We start from the raw sequence: 25,861 nt of genomic DNA, 5'->3' as shown, positions 1-25,861 counted from the left end.
AATAAATTGTTGGGTTTCTTCCAGGATCGAAAACTGAACTGAAACTGATAAAACTAAAGTTAGTTTATTTGGTCATAATTAACATTCATACACTAACTACCCTATATCTCTTCTGATTAAAAAACACAATTTTTTTTCTCGAAAAGTGTGTAAGACCTTTCATTTGAATATTAGATGGAAGAAATTGGTTTAGCCATCTACGAGAAAAATGAGTGCCGCTATTTTAATTTCGTTACACCTATCATCTCGTACTTCCGGGACCAGAAGTCTGATCCAAATGAAATTGAGGAACTTGTAAGGGACATATAACTTTTCATATGAATCTAAGTTTGTAGAAGGGACTTTCATTAGAATCTAATCGGTTAAGCAGTCTCTGAGAGAATTAAGGAGTTTGATACAGGAGAAATTCATAACAGACTGCTTTATTTTGTGCTTTATTTTGTTTTACTGGGATAGAAAGGAAAAGTCAATTTCACAAAAAAAATGTTAATATCTCTGTTGAAAATAGACGAATTTCAGTAAACTATGAATTCTTTGAAAGGTATTACAATAAGGTATCTTAATTTTGGAACAATACCGATACGAATATCGGAATGCTTTGTACATCCTCTTTCAGTGTATCGGTTTTATAAGTTTAAGTTATAAGTTAAAGTGTTAAAACCGATACACTGAAAAAGGATGTACAGAGCATTGTGAAATACGTACCTGGATTATAACGTTAGTAATACTTCTGTGAAAGATTAGTGGCTTTTGTGAAGATGTAGAGACGTTAAATTAATATAGTAGAATCCAATGTTACAAAAAAGTTAAACTATACATTTTGGGGTCTCCGATAAACAATGCTTCACATCTCGACATCAATCCATTTTGAAGAGCTCATGTGCTCGGCGTGTTTTCTTGTAATAATATGGTCTACAACTTCTCCGAAGAAATGAGTTCTCTATCGCGCAATGTAGGCAAATTATAACCTTAGTCTCACTTCTAGGTGGATGAATGATAAGTTCAATTACATCAAGAGAAGGGGATAATTACAATCGAAAATTATTCTGAAGACATTTAGGCTCCAAAATCAACCTCAGAAGCGCAAACAGAAAACGCGTTTTAAATTTATTGGGACCACTGTGCACTGGAATAGGAGGAAAAGTCACTTACACAAAAATATCGATATCTCCGTTGAAAATGGATGGATTTTAACAATCTTGTTATTACCGTGCGAAAATTGAGTCTAAAAACATATTCTGTTTTCAAGGTCAATTGTGACAAATATTGTCAAAAAACTGGAAAAGTAAACATCCGATCTCAAAACCATCCAATAGCGTTCAGAGTGACGGGAAGACCTTTCATTTGCAACTAGTTTGATTAAAATCGGTCCAGTCATATCTGAGATCTCGAACTTTTCGTTGAAAACACACATACACACACGGACATTTACTCAGTTCGTCGAACTGAATCGATTGGTATGTGTCGCCTAATTCGTTTTACTGTTTTGGTATTAGTTGATTTTAACAAAAAAATTCCAAAATAACTATGAAATTAGCTAAAATTGAGAATTTACTTCGCTGAAAAAAACTCTTATTTTTAGAGAATGTGTTTAGTTGGCGAATATCCTGGACACAAACCAGCACTATTCCAATCCAACACGAAAATTTCATTGATAACTAATTTTGTTATTAAAATCAGAAAATTTGTTTCTATTTATCTATCACCATCATTACTGAAGGACAGCACAAAGAAAACAAAAATGAAATTGGTTTTATTAACAAGTTTATTAGACAAAAACTCATGAGAAGTATTTATTGAAGCGTTTATGCGTAATAATTGTATATGTCAAATGATGTTTTTTGTATCTTCCAACCTTCCGGGCTATGCCGTCCGGTGTACTACTTGTATTCGGTTTTTGTTTTCCGAGTGCTCAAAGTTTTCAGTGAGAGAGTTGATTTCGCGAAATAGAATGAAGAAAACAGCGGCTTAGAAGAAAAATTTTCAAAAAGAAGTTTATGTTTCGTTTATGTCTTTTCCTCAAATACAACATCGTATTTATATCTGCCAATATAGAAAAGACAATAACTGAAATTTTTTTCGTTGTAGTGTGCCATCTAGTGGCTAGTAGTTATTACGGTGTTAACGTTTTTTTCGGTGACAGTGCACCATATAGCTGCAAATTGTAGAAGCCAATTCAACCATTTGTGTTGGTTGAAAACAACGTTTTATTTCTCTAATTCAACTACAAAATTAGTTGAATGGATATGAAGTGTGCCTTAGCTAAGAAATGACAGCACGGTTGATTGATAAATTCAACTAAAACAATAGCCATTTCAACAAATATTCTACCATTATTAAAGGAGTGAGAATTAAAAAATCTAAATTAGTAAGATTTTTTTAGTTGTCTCGAAAAATAACTAACTAAAATTAGAAAATCAACTAATTTTTTCGCCAAAATGCTGATTTGGGTCTTTCCGTGCGGAAATTTTTTCAAAAGTTTGATCGAATTCTATACCTATTTTGTGCCTTTCTCATATAGAAAGGTTATGCAATCACTGTGAAAACCGACTTTTGAACCGAGGTCCGGAGGGCCGAGTGTCGTATACCATTCGACTCAGTTCGTCGAGTACGTAAAAAGTCTGTGTGTATATGTAACGTTTTTTGCACTATCTTTTCTCGGAAATGGCTGAACCCATTTTCACGAACTTAGATTCAAACGAACGGTCTTGTGACCTCATACAAAATTGCTGAACATTATTTGGAACCGATTTTCGGTTCCGCAGTTATGGGGTAAAATGTGCAAAACATGAAAGTATGTGTTTTAACTTTTCTCATAGATGGCGCGACCGATTTTCACAGACTTAGGTTCAAATGAACGGTCCTGTGGTCCCATACGTAAATCGTAAAAAGTTTTCTAAATCGACTTAAAATCTTCTTCAATTGATAGTTTTTATCAGTAGACGGCCAAACGAACCGATTTCGGTTATTCTTTTAAGAATCTAAGAAAATTATATTGAAGAATGCCACAGTATTATATACGATAGTATGATTGATATGAGAAAGGGATCATTACACCACTAGGTGGTTTAAACAGGTTTTATATTTATAAAAAAAGGTAAAACATCTAACAGTTACAATTTTTAAACCACTACCAAATTCATCATTTAGAGCTATCTGTATGCTACAAACCACATCCATTGATTGATTTTCCCTGTACCATTCCGTTTCTCTTCCAGTGGCATCATAGAGTGCAAGGAACCGATCGAAGTGGTCAGCTATAAAATCGGCGTGTGCAAGGTTTCACCCAAGGGCAAGGAATGTACCACCATCTTTCAGAAGCTGGGCTACAACGGCACTAGCAGTGTGGTCTTGTGTAAGCCACGTACCGGACGGATGCACCAGATCCGTGTGCATCTGCAGTATCTCGGTAGGTTCTTGTAGTTGAGCGCAGCGTGAAAACGGTTTTACGATGACGATGGTATTTTTCCCCCACAGGCTTTCCGGTGGTGAACGACCCGCTGTATAATCATGAAGTTTTTGGTCCGGCCAAGGGACGAGGTGGCGACATCGGTGGCAAAAGTGACGAACAGCTGGTGAAGGATCTAATCAACATTCACAACGCGGAAAATTGGCTAGGAATTGACGGTGACTCGGAGCTGTCGATGTTTAAACCGATGAAAAATGACTTGGACGATGGAAAAGGTATGCTAAGTGATGATGCTCTCGGCTCTTGCCAGCCGTGTGCAAATGTTAATTTTATTTTCCTCTTGCTTCTGCCCCCTCCTCTCTCAAGGACCAATTTTGAGTGACGATGATTCGGAGAGTGTATCGCGGGAGGCTTCACCCTGCTCGGAAAGCCCACGGCCGGTTTCGCTAGGCAGCGAGAGTCCGAACGAGAACATGTGTGCCTCGATGTTGGCGCCAAATGCGTTGAACGTCGTCGGAAGTGCCAACACCGGCAGCAGCAACAACAGCAGTTCCGTCGCACTCAGCACCAGACTGCAGTCACAGAAGGTAATTAAATATTTCATTTGAGTTCGCCATAACTTTTGGGTTTGTTGCTTTCGGTTGCAATCGTTACTCTTTTTCGCATTTCGGGTTAATCATGCAACTTGCATAAAATATCACCGTCTTCCTAAAGTTCAAAAAGCTTTCAAGATTAGAGAAGAGTTTCATGCATCCTCACCGTTCGTTACCGTTTTTTTCTGTTTGTGTGTGTGTGTGTCTTGTATATGCATTACTGCCAGAGGGACTGTTGGCGCTACCCACATATCTTTCGCTTTCGTCGCATTCCGGAACAACAGTGCTTCTGAAGCCATTCGAGTCCTTATGCTGTTTTAGATATGAAAAGTGTCTCTCGACGGAGTAGTACACTTGTAGTATTTGCATCGTTTGCTTCTGGCAAACACATTCACCCCGGGTGGGATGCATCTCCGCCCCGTACCCTTGTTTGTCATTGGGTTTGAGTCGAACCGGGTGCACACTCAAACAGTGCCAGTCGAAACAGCCCGGAGGAGAAGTTGAAAAACTCCACGAGGAAGGGTTGATGTTATTCCAGAAATTTAATTACAATTTATAATAGGTTCTGCATAAGCAGACAGTTTTGCTCATTGCGATTGCATGTACTATCCGGGCGATGGACATTCGGAAGCACGGAACATCCGGACAAGCGGTGCAGCGATCGTGTTGCCTGGCTGCAACGCACTGAACAATGAATATTAATTTCATTTACACCTGAACGATGAATAACTGAATTTCTGTGCTGGTTTTGAATGTGGAAAGTTTGAGGTAATTTATTTAACACAGCTGGAAGATCGTTTAGTGCAATAACGCTGCCGAGCGTGTTCTCAGTTGAAGATTTTGAATGTCGATTGTAGTAGTAACAAGTTTTTACCTGCAATACCAAACTTCGAATTATTACATTTGAAACCAACTATTCACCAAAAACCAGTAGAAGTTACACGTCATTTGCATCGAAAGCTAATTTGTCGATTTGAAAACAAACTTAACTGCAGTTCACCACATGCAATACCGCATGTGCCGCAATCCCGCTTGCCGTTTTGGCCGTCCGGGCCATTGGATTCGAAGGTAATTTCAAGTCGAAATTAGTTTCTGGTAACGACACTGCGGGAACCCACAAATGCATGTTCGGCTGTTGAGTGCGTAACACTATTCTGGAAAGTTCCGGTATAGTTTATTCGATTCAAAGAACACGGGCATGAATTAAATGGAGCTGTTTGACTGGTGATGCATTGATTCGGCTAAAACGGTATCGCAGTTTCTGACCGTTCCCAAAATGACCGTTCACATTTGACTGATAATTACGGAATGAGATATTTTAGGAGTATGTTCCCATGCGGTAACTGATTTTTCAAGGAAAGACTAGAGCAGCTCTGTAGTTCCATTAGAGTTTTGGTTTTCAACCATTCGATCCTGGCCGTTAATAATCAAATTATCATCTTATTTCAGTTCGTTAGAACATTCTAAACGGAACAGTCACCCCCGAGCTTTGGAAGTTCTATACATTCGTTAGTTTCCCCAATTCCAACAGCCGTTGCCGTTCCACGAATTCCATAGGTTAGTCGTTCCCCAGCTGAACATTCGGCCAAGAGTAAAAGCATTTGTAAACCCAAACGAGCGAAGGGACTGCTCTTACGTCGGCACATTTGCCATCATTTACGAAAAGTGTGAAGTCGTCACCCGGGCTCGTTAGCAAGCTCCCCATAGGACCGGACATAACAGTTGGCGATGTAGTTAAAGGGGTCCTGCATAAGCACAGTTCGTCACATGTCAAAAATTTGTTGATGACTCAAACTGTGACCCCCATCTGCTGGTGTAAATACTGGGACTGCACAATTCTAACACATTCTCACTTGGATTCGAATCCTGAAATCGCATTCATTTGTTTGGTTTCCTACAACGAACTGCAAACTGTTGACATTTCCAGCTATATGGTATCCGAGCAGAATGAATGCACTGCAGGCAGCCAACGTACGATGGGAGTAATAGAGCAAAAAAAAAGCAACATTCGTATTTGTATTTTGATTTATGATATTTCAATACAGTTCCTAGGCAACGGTTTCACCCTGGGCCCTATGGTAATCAGTTTTTATTCCAGTACTAAACACCGTGAACTCTCTTTCAGGTCACCGTTGCAACCCAAACGGGACACGAGTCGCCCGATCTGGCATTCAATCCGGACAAGATGACCACGGACAAACACTGCTACGAGTGCAAGGTGCGCTACAGAGATCCGAAGCCGCAGGATCTGGTCATGTACTTGCATGCCTGGAAGTATAAGGTAAGCATTGTTTGTTTTTTTGAGACTGTTGATGACATTGGAAATATTACAGCCAAACCTGTATGTATAGATTATTATTATTTTAAAGTCCTTTTTCGACTTGATTGGGTAGAGTTCTGCGATAAAAATGCCAAGATCAAGAGATCTATTCTAAATTCGAAATTGTACAAAACGATCCCATTCATCACCCGGCTTCAAAATCGCCATCATACCTTTAACGAGTTGTATCACTGACTCGGGGGATATTAAAATAATTGACTTTCGATGACCTATGGCCTATACAGTGGAAATAGTGTTCAGGGACCATCATGCCATCGATTAACCCCGTCTCAATGCAATGATTGCATTAAATGGATAAATTATCGAATTCTTTACCGGTTGATTATAGCCAGATTTAGAGTATTGTTTTTGCGTACAAAACTCAATTTGCTGTGAAATGACAAAAAAATATTTAAAAACCCAATGTCTTTGGAATCTACTTATGTACTTGCTTTACTTTAATGGTGAACATCCCGTTTCTGGAATATGACCGAACGAATGGTAGATTTCTAGAATATTCGACCTTTATCCACCGTTCTCCACACTCTCTATTTTTCTGCTACACGCACCTCGACGACTTCTGCTAAGCATCACGTTCTCTCTCAAGGCATTCTTGTTACATGTCCAGTCCAATGTAGTCTGTGCCGTGTTTGATAAACCTTCAATCTCAGTATGGTTGTATACTTGGTACAGCTCGCGATTCATGCGTCTGCGCCATTTTGCATTCTCTTCTTTATCGTTAAGTAAGGAGTGTATCGAAAAGTAGTTAGCAACATTGATTATTGAATAAAAAAGCGAAAAAAAAACATATTTTGACATCAGTCTTCGATATATTGTAGAAAAATTACATTTTTATGCATTTCACTGATTATATTGAAGAAAATCCTATTTTCTGTGAAACGCTCGCACTTTGGACTTGACATTCTTCATTAAATACTGCACAGTTACTTTTGTGACTTTCCTGGTGGCAGCTGTCCAGTTTTTTTTAACTCCTGCATGTTTTGGGACACTGTACCTTCCTTCCGAAAGTGCCGCTTGACAATTGCCCAATACCTTTCAATTGGCCGAAGATCCGGGCAGTTCGGTGGGCTGATGTCCTTTTCCACGGATTGTACATTATTTTTTGACAACCACTGTAGAATGGAGTTGGCGTAGTGGGCTGAAGCCAAATCCGGCCAGAAGAGAGGAGGAGCCTTATGCTTTCTGTACAGTGGCAGCATTCTCTTCTTCAAACATTCTTCCTCGTACACCTTGGCGTTAATTGTGCCCTTCGTGAAGAAAATCGACGACCGCAAACCACAGGTACAAATTGCTTGCTAGACCAACACCTTCTGCCCAAACTTTTCCATCGCCACCGTGGTGTCAGCGTCGTCCAGGTCCTGGTACACCGATTTCGTATAATATTGCGGTCCAGGCAGCGCTCGAGAGTCTTCCTTGGCGTAGGTTTTATCGTCGATCAGGATGCATCCGTCTTTATTCTGTAGAATCCGGTTATACAGTTTTCGCGCTCTTGTTTTGTACCAGGGACTTTTTCGGCACCTTCTGTTGAGAGTTCCGAACTTTGAACCGTTTAATCATCCCGATGCTGGTGTTGAACTGCTTGGCCAAATCCCGCGTCGACGCCGATGGGTAAAAGTAATCCGATTTTTCGTGAACTCGAAAATACAATTTACTTTTCAAATCTCTCAGTTATTTTACCGTACGGTTTTTTTAAATTTTATATTTAAAAAAACGTCAAGTTACAAGGTTTTAGAAAGTTGGAGAGATGATAAATAATAATGTTTCCCGAGGAAAAACCTTTTAACGATTTTTGAAAAACGACGTTTTTGTAGAAATAAATGTATCTGAGTAATGAAATATTATTCTCCTAGCTATGTGCAATGAAAAAGCTCATAAGAAGCTACTTCCTAAATGCAATCATTGTCGAGATATATGATCAATTAAATCGAGGAAAGGGATATTTCATGAGAATACGCCCTTTTTTAAATTAGTCTGGGTTCTCCATCGCCAAATTTATTATTTTTGTAATCCTCATGAAATTTTGAATAAATTATTCTTTGACAACAAGACGATGCGAGTAGCTGTATTCGAGGTATTTTGAAAACAAAATCGAAGAAAAATCTCTAGTTTAGAAAAATCACAGGTTCAACAAGGGAGTGACCGCCATATTGAAAAAAAAATACCTACTTTTAAGTATAAAAGTTTACCTATGATTTAAAAGTTCTCCGCGAATGCAAGACACGCCCCATTTCTTCAATTCTTGAGGAAAGCTTGTTAGAGGAACTTGATCAGAAGATTTTAAACGAGATCTCTTTTGAACAATTAATAACTATTGATAGATGCAATCTAGAAATCTTAACAAAACCAGTTGATGATTCTGTAGCATATTTAACAGAAAAACTAGAAAAACTTGTAACTCATGACTATAAATTTTTGAAAGACACAAAATTTTCAATAACTGAAGGAGATGTACTTGTAATTTATGATTTTTCCGAGAATTATTCATTCTTTCTTCAAGATGCTGTTCAAAGTCATCGTTGAAACAATGATCAAGCAACGATTCATCCATTTAAGGGGTTACACCACTGTAGAATTTTCAAAAAATCGGAAATTTTCTTTTTCATTGCAAAAGGTCATGTATGATCCTAGAAATAATATTTCAAAAGATAAAAAGCGAGAAAATTTTCTAGGCGTCTTAGTTTTGAGTTTTACCGCTAGGCTCGGAATATTATACTCCACGTTTTTTGAGCTGGCCGGAAACATAAGTCAAGTAAATCTTGACCAATCGATTCAAAAATTTTACAGAATTTTCTCGATAGTTATCTCCACAGAGGTACGTAGGGGTTTTTGAAAATTGTGAATATTTTTTTTATGAACTATTTTGTTATGTGAAATCAATTAATTAAAAAAACCCTACGTATCTCTATGCACACTATAATATGAAATTAGAGAATGTTTTGTTTGTTTTTTTTTTATATAAAAGATATTTTATTCAGGCCTATTTGCGTACAAGCTTTACGTGGCCGATTTAACTGAGTTTTTAGATAATTTTTTTTGTATTGGTTCTCGTTATCACCAATTTTCTGTCCCAGGTTGGCGGTTCAATGCATAGGACGTTGGTCTTACAAGCCAGTTGTCGTATGTTCGAGCCCCGACCTGGAAGGATTCTTACTGTCAGTAGGATCCATAGTACTAGCCATGCAATGATTCTCTACACTAAGAATCGGCTGCGAAGTCTGTTGAAACAGAAAGGCCAAATTCCACAAAAGGAATGTAATGCCAAGACTTTGCTTTTTGTCACCCTTTTTCTAGGGGGAGAGGAGCTTCCATTTTCTTCCTGCGAGAATTGAGGGGCAGTTTGTTCGTGGTTCGTCTCGTCATCCATTGCCGTGGCATTGTTGTTGATTTCGTTGCTAGTTGCTGTAGATGCGCCTAGTTGTACATTGTTTGCAGTTGCTGGTTGGTTGGGGGGTAAGCTGTTAATTGCAGCTGGTGTACTTTGTTCTATAGAGGATACGTTGGATGGTTTCGTTGAAGAGGATGCTTCACTGCTGTTGGTGACTGTCACAGGTGTACTGGGGTTGCTTGGGGTTGGTGTGAAGAAAGCACCGTTGTGCTTTGGTGTGGTTGTCTCCTTGTCCAGTTTATAACATGGCTTACCGTAGTGAACAGCTTTTTGGCAATATTGACATGTGGCCATCTGATTGTCATAGGTAACAAGTGATTTGCACGGGATTCTTGTATCCTGACCGAATGTTACATAAGAAGGTAACATTCCTCAACCGAATGTTACATAAAAAGGTCTCCTTAAGCGCATGCGTAACAAACGTACGCCATTTAGAATACCGGGGAAAAAAATTTTCCACTTTTCTTTTTCGATAGAGAGAATCTCTCCGTATTGGGACAATGTTTTGCGAATATAAGGATCGACGACGCTTGAGAGAAGATCATGCACACGTCCTTCTATAGCACTATCTTCCATATATACTGGAATGTTGTACTTGATATTTTCATGCTCCACATAGTGCACATTATTATTGTCTTTAGCGAATTGAATTGCATCCAACTCTTTATAAAACTGGATATAAACAACATTATTCGTCTTATTGCATTGAAGTAAATGCACACGTTTAATTTCAAGATGCATTTGCTCCTTAAGCAAACCTTCAAGTTCTCGTATCGAAGGTCGAATTTTGCACTGCCTGAAGTCAACAACAATTGTATTCTTTCGTGTCGGCGGTAGCTTTAGTTCGTTTGGTTCACTCATTTCGAGGTCGTTCTATTGTTCACTACACAATACTGTACTTGGTTTCTTCTGTCCCGATCGTAAGCGGTTTTGGTTTATCGACTGACTTGGATGAGATATGAAACCGAACTGATGTTTTGTTTGTTGTTCTAGATCGAAAATTGCGAAAGTTGAATTTCCGGCCGTCAAAATACAGCACTTTCGCGTAAATGCCGCCAAGACGCCATTTAGTTTTTCAATTTTTAAAACTGATCATTTTTTTGTACCTTAATGTACATTTTAAAATTGCTTCATACAAAATTTGGATTACTCCATTTTTTGGATCCCAAAATAATTCCCCAGAAAAGTCTTTCTCTTTTTTTTCTACAGTGGTGTAACCCCTTAAAATACATTATAAAGAATCAGACACGATTAAAAATTTCGTTATAATATCACACACAATTGCTGTGCAAGTTTTCATTTCCAAAATAATAAAGTTACTAAAACAACGAATGAATATAAAAAGGCAATCAGACGGAGTAGCTTCTCAATATAAAAATAGAAAAAATTTCGCGAGCCTCTGTAAAAATACAACATTGCACAGTGGTTCGGATTCACAATTTAGGGGGACAAAAACATTTGAGGCTTAGCCTTATACTTTAGAGCTATGATGTCTTCAGAACAAATGATTAGTGAAAGATAAGCCATATTTTGAAGCATATGGTATTAGGGTGATTCTAATTATTAGGGTGATCCAAAAATTATTTTCCGTATGTGTTGAGATAGAGGACTGCATGTAGGAAAACTTATATCAAGCAACTTTGCCGAAAACACTATTGTAGTATCTCTAACGGTTTTAGTGTTACAGCTATTTTAATAGAGCAACTTAGGGTGTTCCTAAAAAAATCAGATTTTTTGCTCTAGCTTTCTTAATTTTCACTTCTCGATTTTGGTGTCTTTGAATATCTTTTAGAGTTTGTTGAAACCAATTTTTTCATGACTAGTGCATTCAGGTAGCGTCTGAACCGAAGTTATGAGCAAAACTAGTTCAAAAACAGATCATTTTTAAACTGCTATATCTAACATTGGAGCAAATGAAAAAGAAATCGGTTTCTTTTATTTGATAGAAAATACTTTCGAGCATGTTTACAAAGAAAATGGCGGAGGAGATATTTTTTAAATATTTTAAATTGTGTTCAAACATTGGGTTTTTACATTGAAAAATGCTCTTTCATGTAAGACATTTATTAGCTATATATATTAAAATAAGGTATTGCTGTCTTCTAGCGTGTTAAAACTAATTCAGCTGCATAATCGGGAAGATGGAGTACACTCACGTTGGTTGTTACTCTATTCGAGACTGCTATTACAGGACCAGACGTTAAAAGAAATCGTTTGAATACATCCTCTAGATTCACTAAACGATTGAATTTCTGCGGATGGAACTGCCTATACGTGCGAATAGATTTATTTCGACTCGCTTGCGCTTCCTTACTGTACATTATTTTCTATCTGTTTGGTTCCCTTATTGAGCAAGAAGGCTGGATAATCTGGAACAACAATTATTCTTCATCTGTTTCCCTTTGCTGCCCAAAATAATCATCTTTCAAAAGGAAAACACGGAACTAACATAGCAGGAAGTGGAGAAAGTAAATGCAGAAATTGCAGAGCTTTCTCCCACAGTACTGGGAAAGTATTTGTATCAACGAAGCTAGTGTTCTGCCTGAACGATACGAAAGTGTTAAACGACATAACAGGCACACACTCCCAAGCTTGGTACATATGCAAGCGCTCAGGAAAAGCTCTGATTTTTTCAAGAACTGAAACAAATGAGAATAATGCAAACAAATATCAATTTGGAATTTCGCCTCTACACGCAATGATTCGATCTATGAAACTTTTGCTAAAAGTGAGTTATTGTTTGCACATTGAGAAACCGACATGGCAGAAATCAGCATGTCAAGGAGCAAGAGACAAACATACTAACGGCATTAAAAGAGCAGCTAGGGTTCAGAGTTCCCATTTTAAAATCTGAGTTTCAATTTGAAAAATCTGTGTACCATCTGTTTGCAAATTTTCGGTCATAATCTGTGAAAATCTGTAAAAAAATTTTTGAAAATCTGCCATTTTAATGAAATATTCATAAAAATCTGTAAAAATCTTCGAATTTTGGTTAAATCTGTGTTCTGTGCTCAGAATCTGTGTGGCAAAATATGCAAAAAAAAATCTATGGTTTTACAGAAAAATCTGTGAATATGGTAACTCTGCTAGGGTTACGTATTGGCAAAGACATCATAATAACAAGATATCCAGCTCTCACATTTCCATAATATATTATTGACAACATCCTTTTTTGCGAGCACGGTGCCCTCAGGTGAGTCCGCATCGAATCTCGTACATAGAAGTAGAGAAGAGAAATGTCAAATTCTTGCGCGCAAAAATAGCAGCACTGCGCACCCACACAATTGACATGATATGTTGAATGTTATGCGGTGTGTTGGCGTTCCTATACTGAAGATTGATTTCGCTCCAAGCTGACAGGGTCTAGCATTGGTGAACCATTACCTGGAGGCGGCAACTCGAATGATGGTATCTGGGCCCGTAGATTTTTCAAAGAATATAACACAGTAGCGCAAATCATCGAGTTAAATGGAAATATACTTGAACGGTTTTTTATAATCTTGACGTTGATAAACAGCAATGTGAAGATTTCGGTACCTGCTTTCCAGGAGTTTGCTGAACAAACAAGAGTTCGTTTTGTGGAGCTGTATGGATGGTATGCTCTGTCGCCAACCGTGCATAAACTTCTGGTGCATGGGACTGCAATTATAAAACATGCTTTGCTTCCTATTGGTATGCACAGTAAGGAAGCACAAGAGAGTCGAAAAAAATCAATTCGCAAGTATAGGCAGTTCCATCCGCAGAAATTCAATCGTTTAGTGAATGTAGAGAATGTATTCAAACGATTTCTTTTAACGTCTGATCCCGTAATAGCATTATCGAATAGAGTAACAACCAACGTGAGTGTACTCCATCTTCCCGATTATGCAGCTGAATTAGTTTTAACACGCTAGAAGACAGCAATACCTTATTTTAATATATATAGCTAATAAATGTCTTACATGAAAGAACATTTTTCAATGTAAAAACCCAATGTTTGAACACAATTTAAAAAATTTAAAAAATATCTCCTCCGCCATTTTTTTTGTAAACATGCTCGAAAGTATTTTCTATCAAATAAAAGAAACCGATTTCTTTTTCATTTGCTCCAATGTTAGATATAGCAGTTTAAAAATGATCTGTTTTTGAACTAGTTTTGCTCATAACTTCGGTTCAGACGCTACCTGAATGCACTAGTCATGAAAAAATTGGTTTCAACAAACTCTAAAAGATATTCAAAGACACCAAAATCGAGAAGTGAAAATTAAGAAAGCTAGAGCAAAAAATCTGATTTTTTTAGGAACACCCTAAGTTGCTCTATTAAAATAGCTGTAACACTAAAACCGTTAGAGATACTACAATAGTGTTTTCGGCAAAGTTGCTTGATATAAGTTTTCCTACAATTCTGCTGAAGGATGCAGTCCTCTATCTCAACACATACGGAAAATAATTTTTGGATCACCCTAATAATTAGAACCACCCTAATACCATACGCTTCAAAATATGGCTTATCTTTCACTGATCATTTGTTCTGAAGACATCATAGCTCTAAAGTATAAGGCTAAGCCTCAAATGTTTTTGTCCCCCTAAATTGTGGATCCGGACCACTGTGCATTGGTTCGGAGTGGCATTTCTTCGCAACCTCGCACGATAAGAGACTATGTGATGCAATCGGTGGAACATTGAAACGAATGGCAACCAGAGCTGGCTTGGCAAGAGAACATGAATATCCAATAACAAAGCTTTATAAGTTTGGACTTCTCAAATAAAACAAGATAATTTCACAGCTATCTTATTTTGTTACATGTCACAAGAGAAATATGACGATGATACTGTAGAATGGAAAGATATTTATCAACAAACTTAAATGATTGAAGGTACACAAAAATATCATTGCTTCATTCCAGTAACAGGAAATACGATTGCTGCGAAATTATTCTCAACAGACACAGAAATCAGCTATCATATTATATATAAATCTGCAAAAAAATACAGCTTACTGGTTCGTTAAAGTTAAAGTGTCTATTATTATTATGATATTCAAAACATGAAAACTGTAATGAGCATTGGTTCCGATGAGAAATAACGAAGTTGGTTTGCAAAACGACAATTGTCTTATTATTTTTCACAAATTGTATCTTCAATATTGTACTTTATAACTTGAATACAGTCCGCCTTGGTATTACTTATGTAAAACCTCATCTATTTAAAAAAAATGTGTAGTTTTATAAACCAGCTATTTTTCTTCGTATTTTACTGGTTTCGACTGTAACTCGCATTCGGTTAGCAGGAGCGAAGGTATGAATTTAAATGCACCTTTAACCAGCTAAGCAGATATGGGCTTCTGTGGCCCAATCGATTAACAGACGTACTTTGAGATCCAATGATTCTCGATTCAAGTCACGGCGGTCGCTATCAGGATTATTTTTTTTATTTCAACGAAATTTATGCTATGAAATTTAAGATACAATAATGAATGTTCTTCCACGTAAATTTGCGTGAACTGCGGCGCTTCATTTATATGCAACTAATAAGATGTAAAATCACAGGATTTTTTCGAAGTGTGTACGACTGATTCTTCAAAAACGAGATATAAACAAAATCGCGGCGAGCGACACTCCAGTGCTCCATGATGGAAAACAAACCTTCATCCTTCTACTTTACGATGCCGTGTTCGGTTTCTCCCTCACTTGATTGGTTCCAGTGTAACCGGAGAACAAAATGTGTCAGGTTCCTTTGCGCGACCCTGTATTATGCTGAGGTTGTTTTTTTGCACGAAACTAATTGGAATCACAGAATGGAAGAGATTTATTATCGAGCTTTGATTTATTATCGAGCTGAATAGTGAAACTTCCCCCAGCAGGACTAATAAGTCGCCATTTATAGATGTCCCCCTCCTCTCTTTGTTGTATTTGACAACGCGAAAACTGAACCGCGAATGCACCTATTTTCATTCTACCCTTAGAGTAAATGGATCAAACAAAGGCAAGCGATTTAACTCTAACTTATGGTTTTAGTATATGAGATGAAAAGTTGACTTGAGATGATTATGTTAAATTTAAATTCTGTTCAAAATTTCAACTGCGTACCTTTCATTCAACTGTCAAAAAAAATTCTCCTTAATCATAATTCAACCAGTAGCGTAAATCAAAATAATTCAAGCCTCTTTTAGAAAACTGTCTATGGAAAAATTCTTCTAAATTTTTTAATTTGTTTGTTGTCAGTTTTATGTGGCGACCATAGAAATCTAAACTTATTATATTCTCATATTTTCCCGAACATAGAACAGAACGCTACCGCTTGAAAAAAACACCAAAACAACTCTAGAGATTCCATTCGCTTACTAACCACGTTGTTTCTCATGTTAAGAACCATCAGGACTGTGAACCATTTTTTTTTATGTCATACCGACATGGTGGTTAACCGCGATCGCTTGACGGTCGAGCTTCATAATACGGAACACAAAAAGTTGCAGAAGGCGGTGGTACCGCAAAAGTGTAACAAATGTGTGTGACCGTGTGTGTGTGTGTGTGGTCCGGTACTCGTCTGTCCGCAAGTAAATTGAAACGTCGTACGAAATGAATTTATGTATGCAATGTCCAAAAGTGGTGACGGCTAGCGTAAATTCTACGGTAAACTGACGAAAAGTGCACACATTTTATTATTATGACGGTCAAATTGTGCAGTTTTGTTGGAAGTAAACGTACATTTGCATTAAAATCATGATCTTAAACCGTAACCCAAGTAATAATTCTGCTAGATTGAATGTCATCTGGAATTTCGTTGGTGTTATTTTACATTTCTTGATTCGTCAGAATTCCAAGTTAACTCATCTAATCTTAATTTCATTATTTACAGGGACCCGGCTGGGAGTACGAAACCGAACTGCCCGAGTGGGCTCGCGTCGATTGGGCCGAGCACGACTTCGAATGAATGGCAACCTGCTGGCACCTGCTGGACTTCGCGGACATCAATTGAGTTTTACCGATGCGAATTTGTTGCCGGCAGGTTTCTTGCGGAATCCCGGAGGAGAATTAAGAAGAAAAAAAATACAGAGCACAACCTCCTCCTTTTTTTCTAACGTAAGCTAATAGCACTGTGACCAAATAACTGACAATGAGAGCGTGCGTGTGTGTGATTCGATCCAGTGTTCCGAACAGTGATCCGATCTTCCTTGTGCCACCCCGTGGGGGATTGGAACCCATTGTGTGCTGTGTAAGGAAGTACATAAAAGACATAATAATAGCCAAAGCTAGATTTTCTTTTTGGCAACCAAGGATAGCCAACTGTAAGTTGAGGCGAGAACGAGAGCTCCGAATAAAGGAAGGCACTTTTCAAGTGACATCACTCGACGAGATAGAGAAAAGAACAGAAGGCTTAGAGAATAGTTTCCTAACTTTAGAGTGTTCATGCAAGGGTGAAGACATTATTACTAGTAAATGGGATGAAGCAACAAGCAGCAAAAAAAAACAAAAAAAAAAAGAAAAGCGATTATGTTTATGTAGTAGATGTTACGACGAGAGAGGACGAACGCTTCATTTTTATAAGCATACTTTTTTGATAGCTGAAGAGGTCTAATCGTAATCTAAATGAATTAGTTAAGATTGCGAAATTTATGCACATTCGAAATGTGAATAACCATCAGGATAAGTCGAAAATACCATTACACCATAGTAGGCAAGCTATGGGAAAGTTCGTCCATAACGGTGGGCTACACAGGCCACTTCTGCAATTCAACAGGCTCCAATAGTAAAACTTTTTATTTTCATTTCACCGCCGCCTTTGATTCTCTGTTTCCCAAGACGCATTGCAAATTGTTAAATTAGACAGTGAAACTCACGTGACAGATTGTCTCCGACCAGTGTACGATCCGGCAAATGAAATTGTTTTCCGTCGATGGCCACGCTGCTCATTGTCGGAAAACACTTTATAACTGTCACTTCATGTGGTCTCATTTGTTGCGATTTTAATTAAAATGAAATGGATTTTTTTTTTCAACATTGCCAATATTTACATTCAGCTGTTTCATCAGGACTTCGAGTAAGAAGCAGTATGAGGTGAAGCTGAACATTAAGTGCTAATTTGTGTCAATTAATACGGATAATTTCAAGCGCGCGACAAAAATGCATTTCGTTCGATTCACGCGAATTCGGCTTCGGTGTTTCCCATTCTTTGATGTTGAAAAGGGAGAGAAGAGGGGGATGGTCACGTTGGGTGTCCTGATGAATGATATTGCAGCTTATTGCACGGACCATATTGAAATATGTTCCAACGAATTGCGATTTCGCAGAATCTGTTTCGGGCTTCTTTGGTGGGACCGTTCGGGAGAGGCTTCGGGGGAACCGAGAGGTTTTAAATAAACTGTGTGATTGTGATTCGACAAAAGATGCGAATTGTGTCATGGATCGAAATATATGGGTCGTAAAATTTATTGCTTTTATTAGCTTTTGTTGAATGTTTAACGATTATGTTTCAATTTCACCTCAAATTTGTCATCATATCCTCATTCAGTTCATTACTTCTGCTGAGGATTGAATCTACATGAGCGAGGGTTGACGGCAAAACGGCAAAGTGTGGCATGATTCCAACATTCTTCCTTTTTCAATTTGTGCTCCTTGGTAAATTGAGCCTAGTGGATTCTGATATTTTTGCTCACTTGAACCTCTCATCATTTATCTGTTAACGCTTAACGTTCTCTGAATTATTTGTAATGTTTTTGTGGTGCAGTAACGACCAAGAATCGACATATTTAATCTCGAATGTCTTTACCCGATAAACGACAGAAAAATAATTACATTCAGCAATCGGATAAGGCTTTTTTTCGTGCTTCCAATGTAAGAGCATACGTGATGTGTTGTAACTCTTCATCAATGTAGTGCAAGGGAAGAAGTAGTTAATTTTGTAAGGTGTTTTTAGTGCAGAAACAACCAAATATCTTTTGTGTTTCGTAGTAGCATTTGTTAGGGAGACGCAGGATGCGTTTTATATCATTCGACCGCGATTCATGATGTTTCTCACTTTATATTGAAGATTAAATTCAAATTATAAAATTCACACCATTATTGTATTCCCTGACCGTTTACGAATCCGCCAACCCTTAATTTCCGTTTATTATCTGTCGTTAATCACAGCTTCAGTTTAGTGCAATTCGCAGATCAAATCCAACAAAATAAACGAAAGGAATAAAATAAACTTCTTAAATTCTCATATGCGCAAATTTTTGTATCACACTTTAGTAGATCGTTCGAATTATCAAATCCTTAGAACCACTGGGTTTTTGCCTTCCAGCATAGCTGTCGCACGTTGACATCTTTTCCCAACAACTTGCACAATTCCAATATTTAGCGTGTCTTTTACTGTCGTAAGTGCCAGTTACATCTGTCTAGGTTTATTCGATTAACCCTTCGCCCCTGGCAGCGAGGTCAGAGAACTAAAATTTACTTAGCAGATACATCTGAGCAAATTTAAAGATTAATGTTTGATTCGGTGAAATGGCTAATGACATAATGATTGTTCAGTAAAACTGCTTTTTGCATAATGACTCTTTCGAAGAATTTCGCAATATGTACAACTTCGCTTCCAGAATTGTAGTATTTATACTAAGGATTGACTTATTGGCGACAAATATATTCTTCCACACAATTAAATAACCCGGAACAAATAAGTGTAAAAAAAACATAATTTTGACCTGAACCAACCGAAATAATGCACTTGCTTTGCTTCCTGTTCAGTGAACTGTAAATATATCAAGTGTTAACCTTTCATGCCTACCAGAGATGCCAGGTAAAAATTTCAAATATCTTCAGGCAGGGTTGCAAAAGTCTGTATATCCGAACAAAAAAAAATCTGACTTGGCGAGCAAAAAAAAGGTTGCCTTAATTTCATAAGTCTGTAAATTTTGACGAAAGTCTGCGCAAAACTAGACTAGAAAAGTCTGCACAACAAAAAATGTCTGCAGCACTATGTACGAAATCTGCAGATTTACAGACAAATCTGCAGATCTGGCATCTCTGATGCCTACCTAGGTACGGCAAGAGTTTTATTCTTTGATACTCGTTGATACCAAACTTATCAGAAAAGTTTAATTTTATAGTTATTTGTGATTATGTCATACAATTGAAAATGTTATCAAAATTGATGATCATAGGGCATGTAGCAAAAATTATGTTGATACGTTAGATACAACAAGAGATATTTATGATCAAAAACTTATCACTCTCTCACAGGGTAAATTTTGAAAAGGCGCCCCATAGTAAAGTAAATCGTATTCACGACAAAAAATATTTAACCGCATTCAACCTCAAATCAGGTCAATAGAACTCAACAGTTGAGTGAGTATAACTTACTAGGTAATAGTAGGTGTAATAGTAAATTTTTTATGGGCCTTGCAGAAAGTAAAGTCATGGTATTACATTCCTGTAGTGGAATTCGACCTTCTGTTTCAACAGACTTCGCAGCCAATTCAGACTGTACAGAACCATTGCATGGCTGGTGCTACGATTCTACTGACACTACGAATTCTTCCAGGTCGGGGCTCGAACATACGACAACTGGTTTGCAAGACCACTGCCCTATGCATTGAACCGTCAACCCGGGACGAAAATTTCTACATTTCCCTTCATCCTAAAATGAGTTAATTCAATATAGCTCCGAAATCTGATGGAAACTCCCCAAAATTTTGTAATTTTCTTGTTCCGTGTACGAGTTCCGCGCCAAGCTAGAACGCCATGTTGAATTTGATAAGATCGGGACATCAATTCTTAAAAAATTGGTACGCGTTATATGATTCAATGAAACGAGGTCAATTTTAAAACTTTCAAGCAATTATCCATAGAAATTAGCGCAATATTTGAGAAATCCTCGGTCAAATCTGCTAACCTTGATTCCCTAGTGAACCAGAGATGCCAGGTCAAAACTTCGAATGGCATACACACTAAACTTCGTTCGGTATTTTTTCCATCTTTTGATGAGTTTAGAACAGCCGAACTACCGAGCATTTTCATTCTACTGATATATCAGCACAAATAAACATATGTTGACAGCAGTACTTTAAGGTACCGCTGTGATGAAAGTTTATTTTTACTGAAAAAATCAGCTATCGAGGTAATCCAATTTAAGTGTGTACACTTGAATTAGATTACCGGCCTCAGCTGTTCAAACCTCGGTAGCTGATTTTTCAGTAAAAATAACATTTCATCACAGCGGTACCTTAAGGTACTGCTGTCAACCTATATTTATTTGTGCTGATATATCAGTAGAATGAAAATATTCAGTTCGGTTCGGCTGTTCTAAACACGTCAAAAGGTGGAAAAAATACCGAAGTTTAGTATGCAGCAAGCAGATTTGCCAGTATATTTAAAACACAGATAGCAGATATACAGACTCGAACAAAATTTTTCAAAATTTTGTGTAAATTTCAAATTTGTTATACGTTTGAAATACTAATGCCACCTATTCGACTGTTCGCAGCGATCTTTCAAAACGTTCCACTACGCTCCGGAACGATAACAAAATCCTCCTGCCTGTTATAGCAATATTTCAACTACAAGAGTTTTAACACTTAACTTCCTAAACATTAAAGGCAACTTTCTCCATGTTGCATAAAGCACACGAGAATTCGATCGGAATAAAACAAAAACAAACTTGTCATTTTAATCAACCGCAAAACAAAAATCTAGCTTGAGTGAATGTTGCACCAAAAAATTGTGGCTCATGTGAAAGCGGCACCCAAATCGTGGTGGCACCTTGTGTTGACCGTGGTGACATCCGCAAGTGTTCGCCATGCTGATTGAGCAAATTTTACACACAGCTCATATGTGAACCTGTATATCTGTTATCTGTGCTTAAAATCACGTGTTTTCATGATAACAGCCAATGAACCCTTTTTCAATATACACGGAACCGCAAAACAACCTAATTTTAAGTACATTCCACCCAAATTTGGGGGTACCGCTCAATAACCTAATTTTAGGTAGAGTGGCTCTAGGTAGTTTCCGTAAGGCACCTGCAAAACAAAAGACTTAAAGATGAGCTATATCTACACAACGGTAAGTTATATTTACTCTACAGTTGAGTCGTATTGACTTAATTTCATTTTGATACGGTTTACTTCATTTTAGTTTATTGAACGAAACTCTCATTATTGGATGGTTTTGCTCTTTGTATTTTGACAACAACGGAAGGAGCGAATGAAAGAAAAGATTAAAAATCTCAAAATTGAGCAAAAAGAAGTCAAATAATAGGTAGTTTTTATTCTCCGTGTACACTAAAACAGAGATTCCAAGTTCACAGATTAATCTGTGTTTCAAAGATTTTCAATTTTCTACACAGTTATTAAAAATGACACAGATTTTCACAAATTTCAGAAATCCATCACAGACTGGCCATGAGCCCCAAAACATCTTCAACTTGCTAGGGAAAACTGAGAGAAAATCAATATCCGACAGAGTTGTTGGAAGTATCGAGACCTTTTGTTTTCGCCGCCAAAATCATTCCGATCAGCTATTATGTAATGGGAAATGTTGCACAGATTTTGCACAGACTGTTTTTTTGGCTTGATCACAGATTTTTGAAAAAATATGACCTGGCGCTCTTGCACTGAAATAGAACTCCGACGAATTTGTTGCGTACTTGTGCATTTCCTCAATCACACATTTTCTAGCACAAATAAAAGTGAATAGATTCAACGCAAATATTGTTTATCCCGTATTACTAAAGTTGTGTTGTTTTACGTTGATTTCAGAATTCTGACAAATGAGAGCAGTTTGGAGCATTTTATACTTTTGCTTCAGTACTCTTTCATGTTAGACAACTCGATTTAGTGTTAACTGCACAGTACTAGAAGTAACAAAATTTCGTCACGAATGAACACTATTAACCAATGAAATTTATTGTCGTTTAGCTGTCAAAACATGCTACTTTTTCGATGAGGTTAGGTGAAGTCCAATATACACGCAAAAAATATGTTTTGATAAAAGTCCAAGCTAAGAATAAAAAAAAAACATCTGTCGCACTAGATCCAACAAATAAGTAGCATAAATCATAAGTCAATTTTGTCAAATAGAAAAATTATTGACTCAGCAAATGGAAAAAGCTCAAAAATGTCGGTTTCCCTTCGTTTACGTTGCAGCCGTACTACGCAAAATTAAATTGCAAAATCCCCGAAAGCCTCTCTCTCCCGTACGATGTCACCTGGAACTGATGCGAACTGATGTAATTCAACGTCGATTCACTGCATTTATTTTGATCACTTTTCTGTAGTCCATATTACTACAAGCTATTATTTTTGCAGTATGCTAATGAAAATAATAAAAAAAAATACAACCAAAACGAGCACGATCCGTTCTGTTTCGGGAGAGTGGAATAAATAAACCACTGTTTCACTGCTTGCTTGTTTAATTGTGTTGGATTAAGTTATCCTTTTACCCATTGGCAATTTTTTATCCACTAGTTTTAATATTGTTACGATGCAGAATCAAAAATAACACACACAAAAAACAAACATGCGATTGGATTCGGTCCGGAGGAAAAAAAACATGAATGACAATATAGCAAACGATAAAGAAAAAACTTGCAGAAAATTTCAGCAGAATAAATATTTTTAATACAAAAAGATGAGAGCAGATATCTACATAACCACGTTTACGAGATTATTTGTAGTTTGTTCTCAACGTTTTCGATAGTTTTGCAAACAATATTTAATTTTTAATATAAGAAAACTAGTTCCGTAGTAGCCGCTATCAGTCGATGGATTTTCAAACGGGCGTCAAAATTAAAATTACCGCAAAAAAAAACGTGAAATACCGAGATCAAACTTCTCTAGTGATATGTAGGAAACACTGTAAATATTGTTCATCAAAACTAAATCGCAACTGGTCATGGCAGGTCTTGACTAATGGCAGGAGTAGGTTTGAACATAAGAAAGTGTATGATTCGTTTGAACAGTTGTTGATCTTGGCTTCCAAAGAATGTCACTGCAGATTACCATTCGGTCCGGTTGATTTTCTCCAATTCTTAGTAGTCAGGATCTATTGATCGACCAAAGCCGGAGCTGTGTAGGGAGCTCAGAACCGAGCCGTAAAATAAATTCCAAAATACACATACTTTCAGTGCAGCGAGCAGAGATAAAAGCTTTCAACCCACACTCGGTTAGGCAACTCCAAACAGCTGAGAAAATGCCAAAATTAAAATAAAACGAATGCTTGAAGGACAAGTAGCGAAGTAAATCTAAAAAAAAAGATTCTTAAAAAGACATAGTTTCATTTAAAAAATGTAGCAGAAACACAATTGTTGATAATAGAAACGCGCGAAAGGTGCAGCAAGCGTGGGAAAAGTTGTCCGTTTATCTTTAATATGTGTTGGTCTATGCTAGTGTTGATTTTGTTTTCTTTCTGTGAAATATTTTCGATAACAGTTACGATAGGGAGGAAGTATGCTGACAAGTAGATCCGGAAAGGTGACAGCTGTCGATAAGAAACATTTTCAGTCCGGAGACCACCATCTTCCGTGTCTTTGATTTGATGCTGGATGGAAGGAGGAAGCAAGGGGGGGGGGGGTTGTATTACAGGTCAGCGCTAGACGAAAGTAAGTTTGGCGCTGTAATCTCGAGGGAGAGGAATGGGATGCGATCTCGTACCGGAAGCTGTCGAATGATGGTTTGATTTGTTGGCTGGCTTTCGAACTTTACGAAGTTCTATCCGTTTGATTGCTTCGTGACAAATTTTTCCTCTCCTGGGGGAGATTCATTTTCGGATGGATGGATCTTTAAGCGAACCCCCTATCGTCTATTTGTATCAGCAGATCCAGTATCCAATGAGGCAATGGAGAAATGATCTACTATGACAATATATTTTAAACGATAGCAGAAATTATCGGATTCACCTTACACGAAACGTGAAGCATTAAACTATATAGAACCTAAAAAAGACAAATTCTAGATAACGAAACTGCGAATATATAAAAAAAACTAATTATTTTAATTTATAGCTGCTACGGTAGTTAGTTAGTGTTGATTATGTTGTATTTAGTTTGTAGTTTTGCCAGTTGATTGTTGTGCGCCAACAACTAAAGAAACCGTGTTTTCTCTACATTGTTATCAATTTGTATCCTGCCGTCTTTCGTTGTTGTTTTTTTCATGAACTCCTCGGACAGTTGTCGTAGGAACATTTATTGTAGCTGTAGTCGGTAGATATTTGTTAGTTTCAACACATGTTTAGTTGCGTAAAATGACGAACAGCCCAATCAATGTTTTAGTTGTGTAAGAATTCATTTTGAACTCATTTATCATCAAATTTCGTACATACAATTAAATAATTTATATTTGTTTGCTGTGTTTATTACGTAATCGATACTCCTAGGCGATGCAATGTCACATGTTGAAACAATAAAGTATGATTTGCTCATGTGGTTCAGTTTAAGTTGAGTTTGTAATTTGTGAAAAAAGCCTTTAAGTTTATTTTCGTTTTGTATTCATATTAGTTTTGTTTTTTTTTTCAGTGAAATTTTTTAAATATTCTTTAAACTTTTGGCTATATTCCCAGTAAGTTTTTGTTTATAGTCCAGTACACTTTCTTTTCATCGTTGAGAGATTCACCGGAAGTGACTGTTTGGTATCGATACTCCCCGCTCTGATGGAGAACAACGGGCAACAAAGTAATTGTAAACAAGCAGATTGCAATCACCTTTTGACAGTTCAATTGGAATCAGAACAACGTCTTCGTGTAGATCTGGTTGTATAGGATCGTCGAGTTGTCTTTCGACGAAAAGGCCCTTTAGGTAATACCACTTTCGAAGAATTGGCTTTTGGTGAACTGACCTGCTCCCTTTTCGAGATCCTACTCGTCATAAAACTTGTTTTTTTTCTGAGCAAATTTCAAATAACTTTTGTCGATCTGATTCCTCTTCAGTTCATAATTGGTAATTTGGGTGTATTTAAATTGTTGTGAGTATAAACAGAAGTTAGCCATTGTATTGGGTGTAGAAGCAATTTTACAGCGTGTGTCCCATATTCCAAAAATCATTAGTTAATAGTATTGAAATTAGTACTCGTCTGGACCTAACTGCAAATAACAGTTTCTCTTTGTTTATTTTTTCTTTCGTGAATTATCAGATAAATTGTATATTTAACGCTTAACTTTTCGCACAAACTTTCGATA

At 37.2% G+C, this 25,861-nt stretch overlaps 1 protein-coding gene across 3 annotated transcripts in view; it reads left to right on the top strand.

Annotated features, from left to right (window-relative positions):
• The window catches only part of LOC131429889 (pseudouridylate synthase RPUSD2-like), a 610,839-nt gene extending 585,731 nt beyond the window's left edge, over nt 1-25,108 (top strand). For all 3 annotated transcript variants that reach the window (XM_058594333.1, XM_058594332.1, XM_058594331.1), the window contains 5 exons: nt 3,219-3,409; nt 3,478-3,684; nt 3,776-3,996; nt 6,128-6,283; nt 16,566-25,108. In XM_058594333.1, coding sequence (XP_058450316.1) covers nt 3,219-3,409; nt 3,478-3,684; nt 3,776-3,996; nt 6,128-6,283; nt 16,566-16,640 — 850 coding nt within the window. In that variant the 3' untranslated portion in view covers nt 16,641-25,108. The remainder of the gene's footprint in view (nt 1-3,218; nt 3,410-3,477; nt 3,685-3,775; nt 3,997-6,127; nt 6,284-16,565) is intronic.
• The last annotated feature ends 753 nt before the right edge of the window (nt 25,109-25,861 follow it).

The sequence above is a fragment of the Malaya genurostris genome, chromosome 2 (assembly GCF_030247185.1).
Source record: "Malaya genurostris strain Urasoe2022 chromosome 2, Malgen_1.1, whole genome shotgun sequence".
In the NCBI taxonomy this organism is placed as follows: domain Eukaryota; kingdom Metazoa; phylum Arthropoda; class Insecta; order Diptera; family Culicidae; genus Malaya; species Malaya genurostris.
This window is presented reverse-complemented; position numbering and strand designations above follow the sequence as displayed.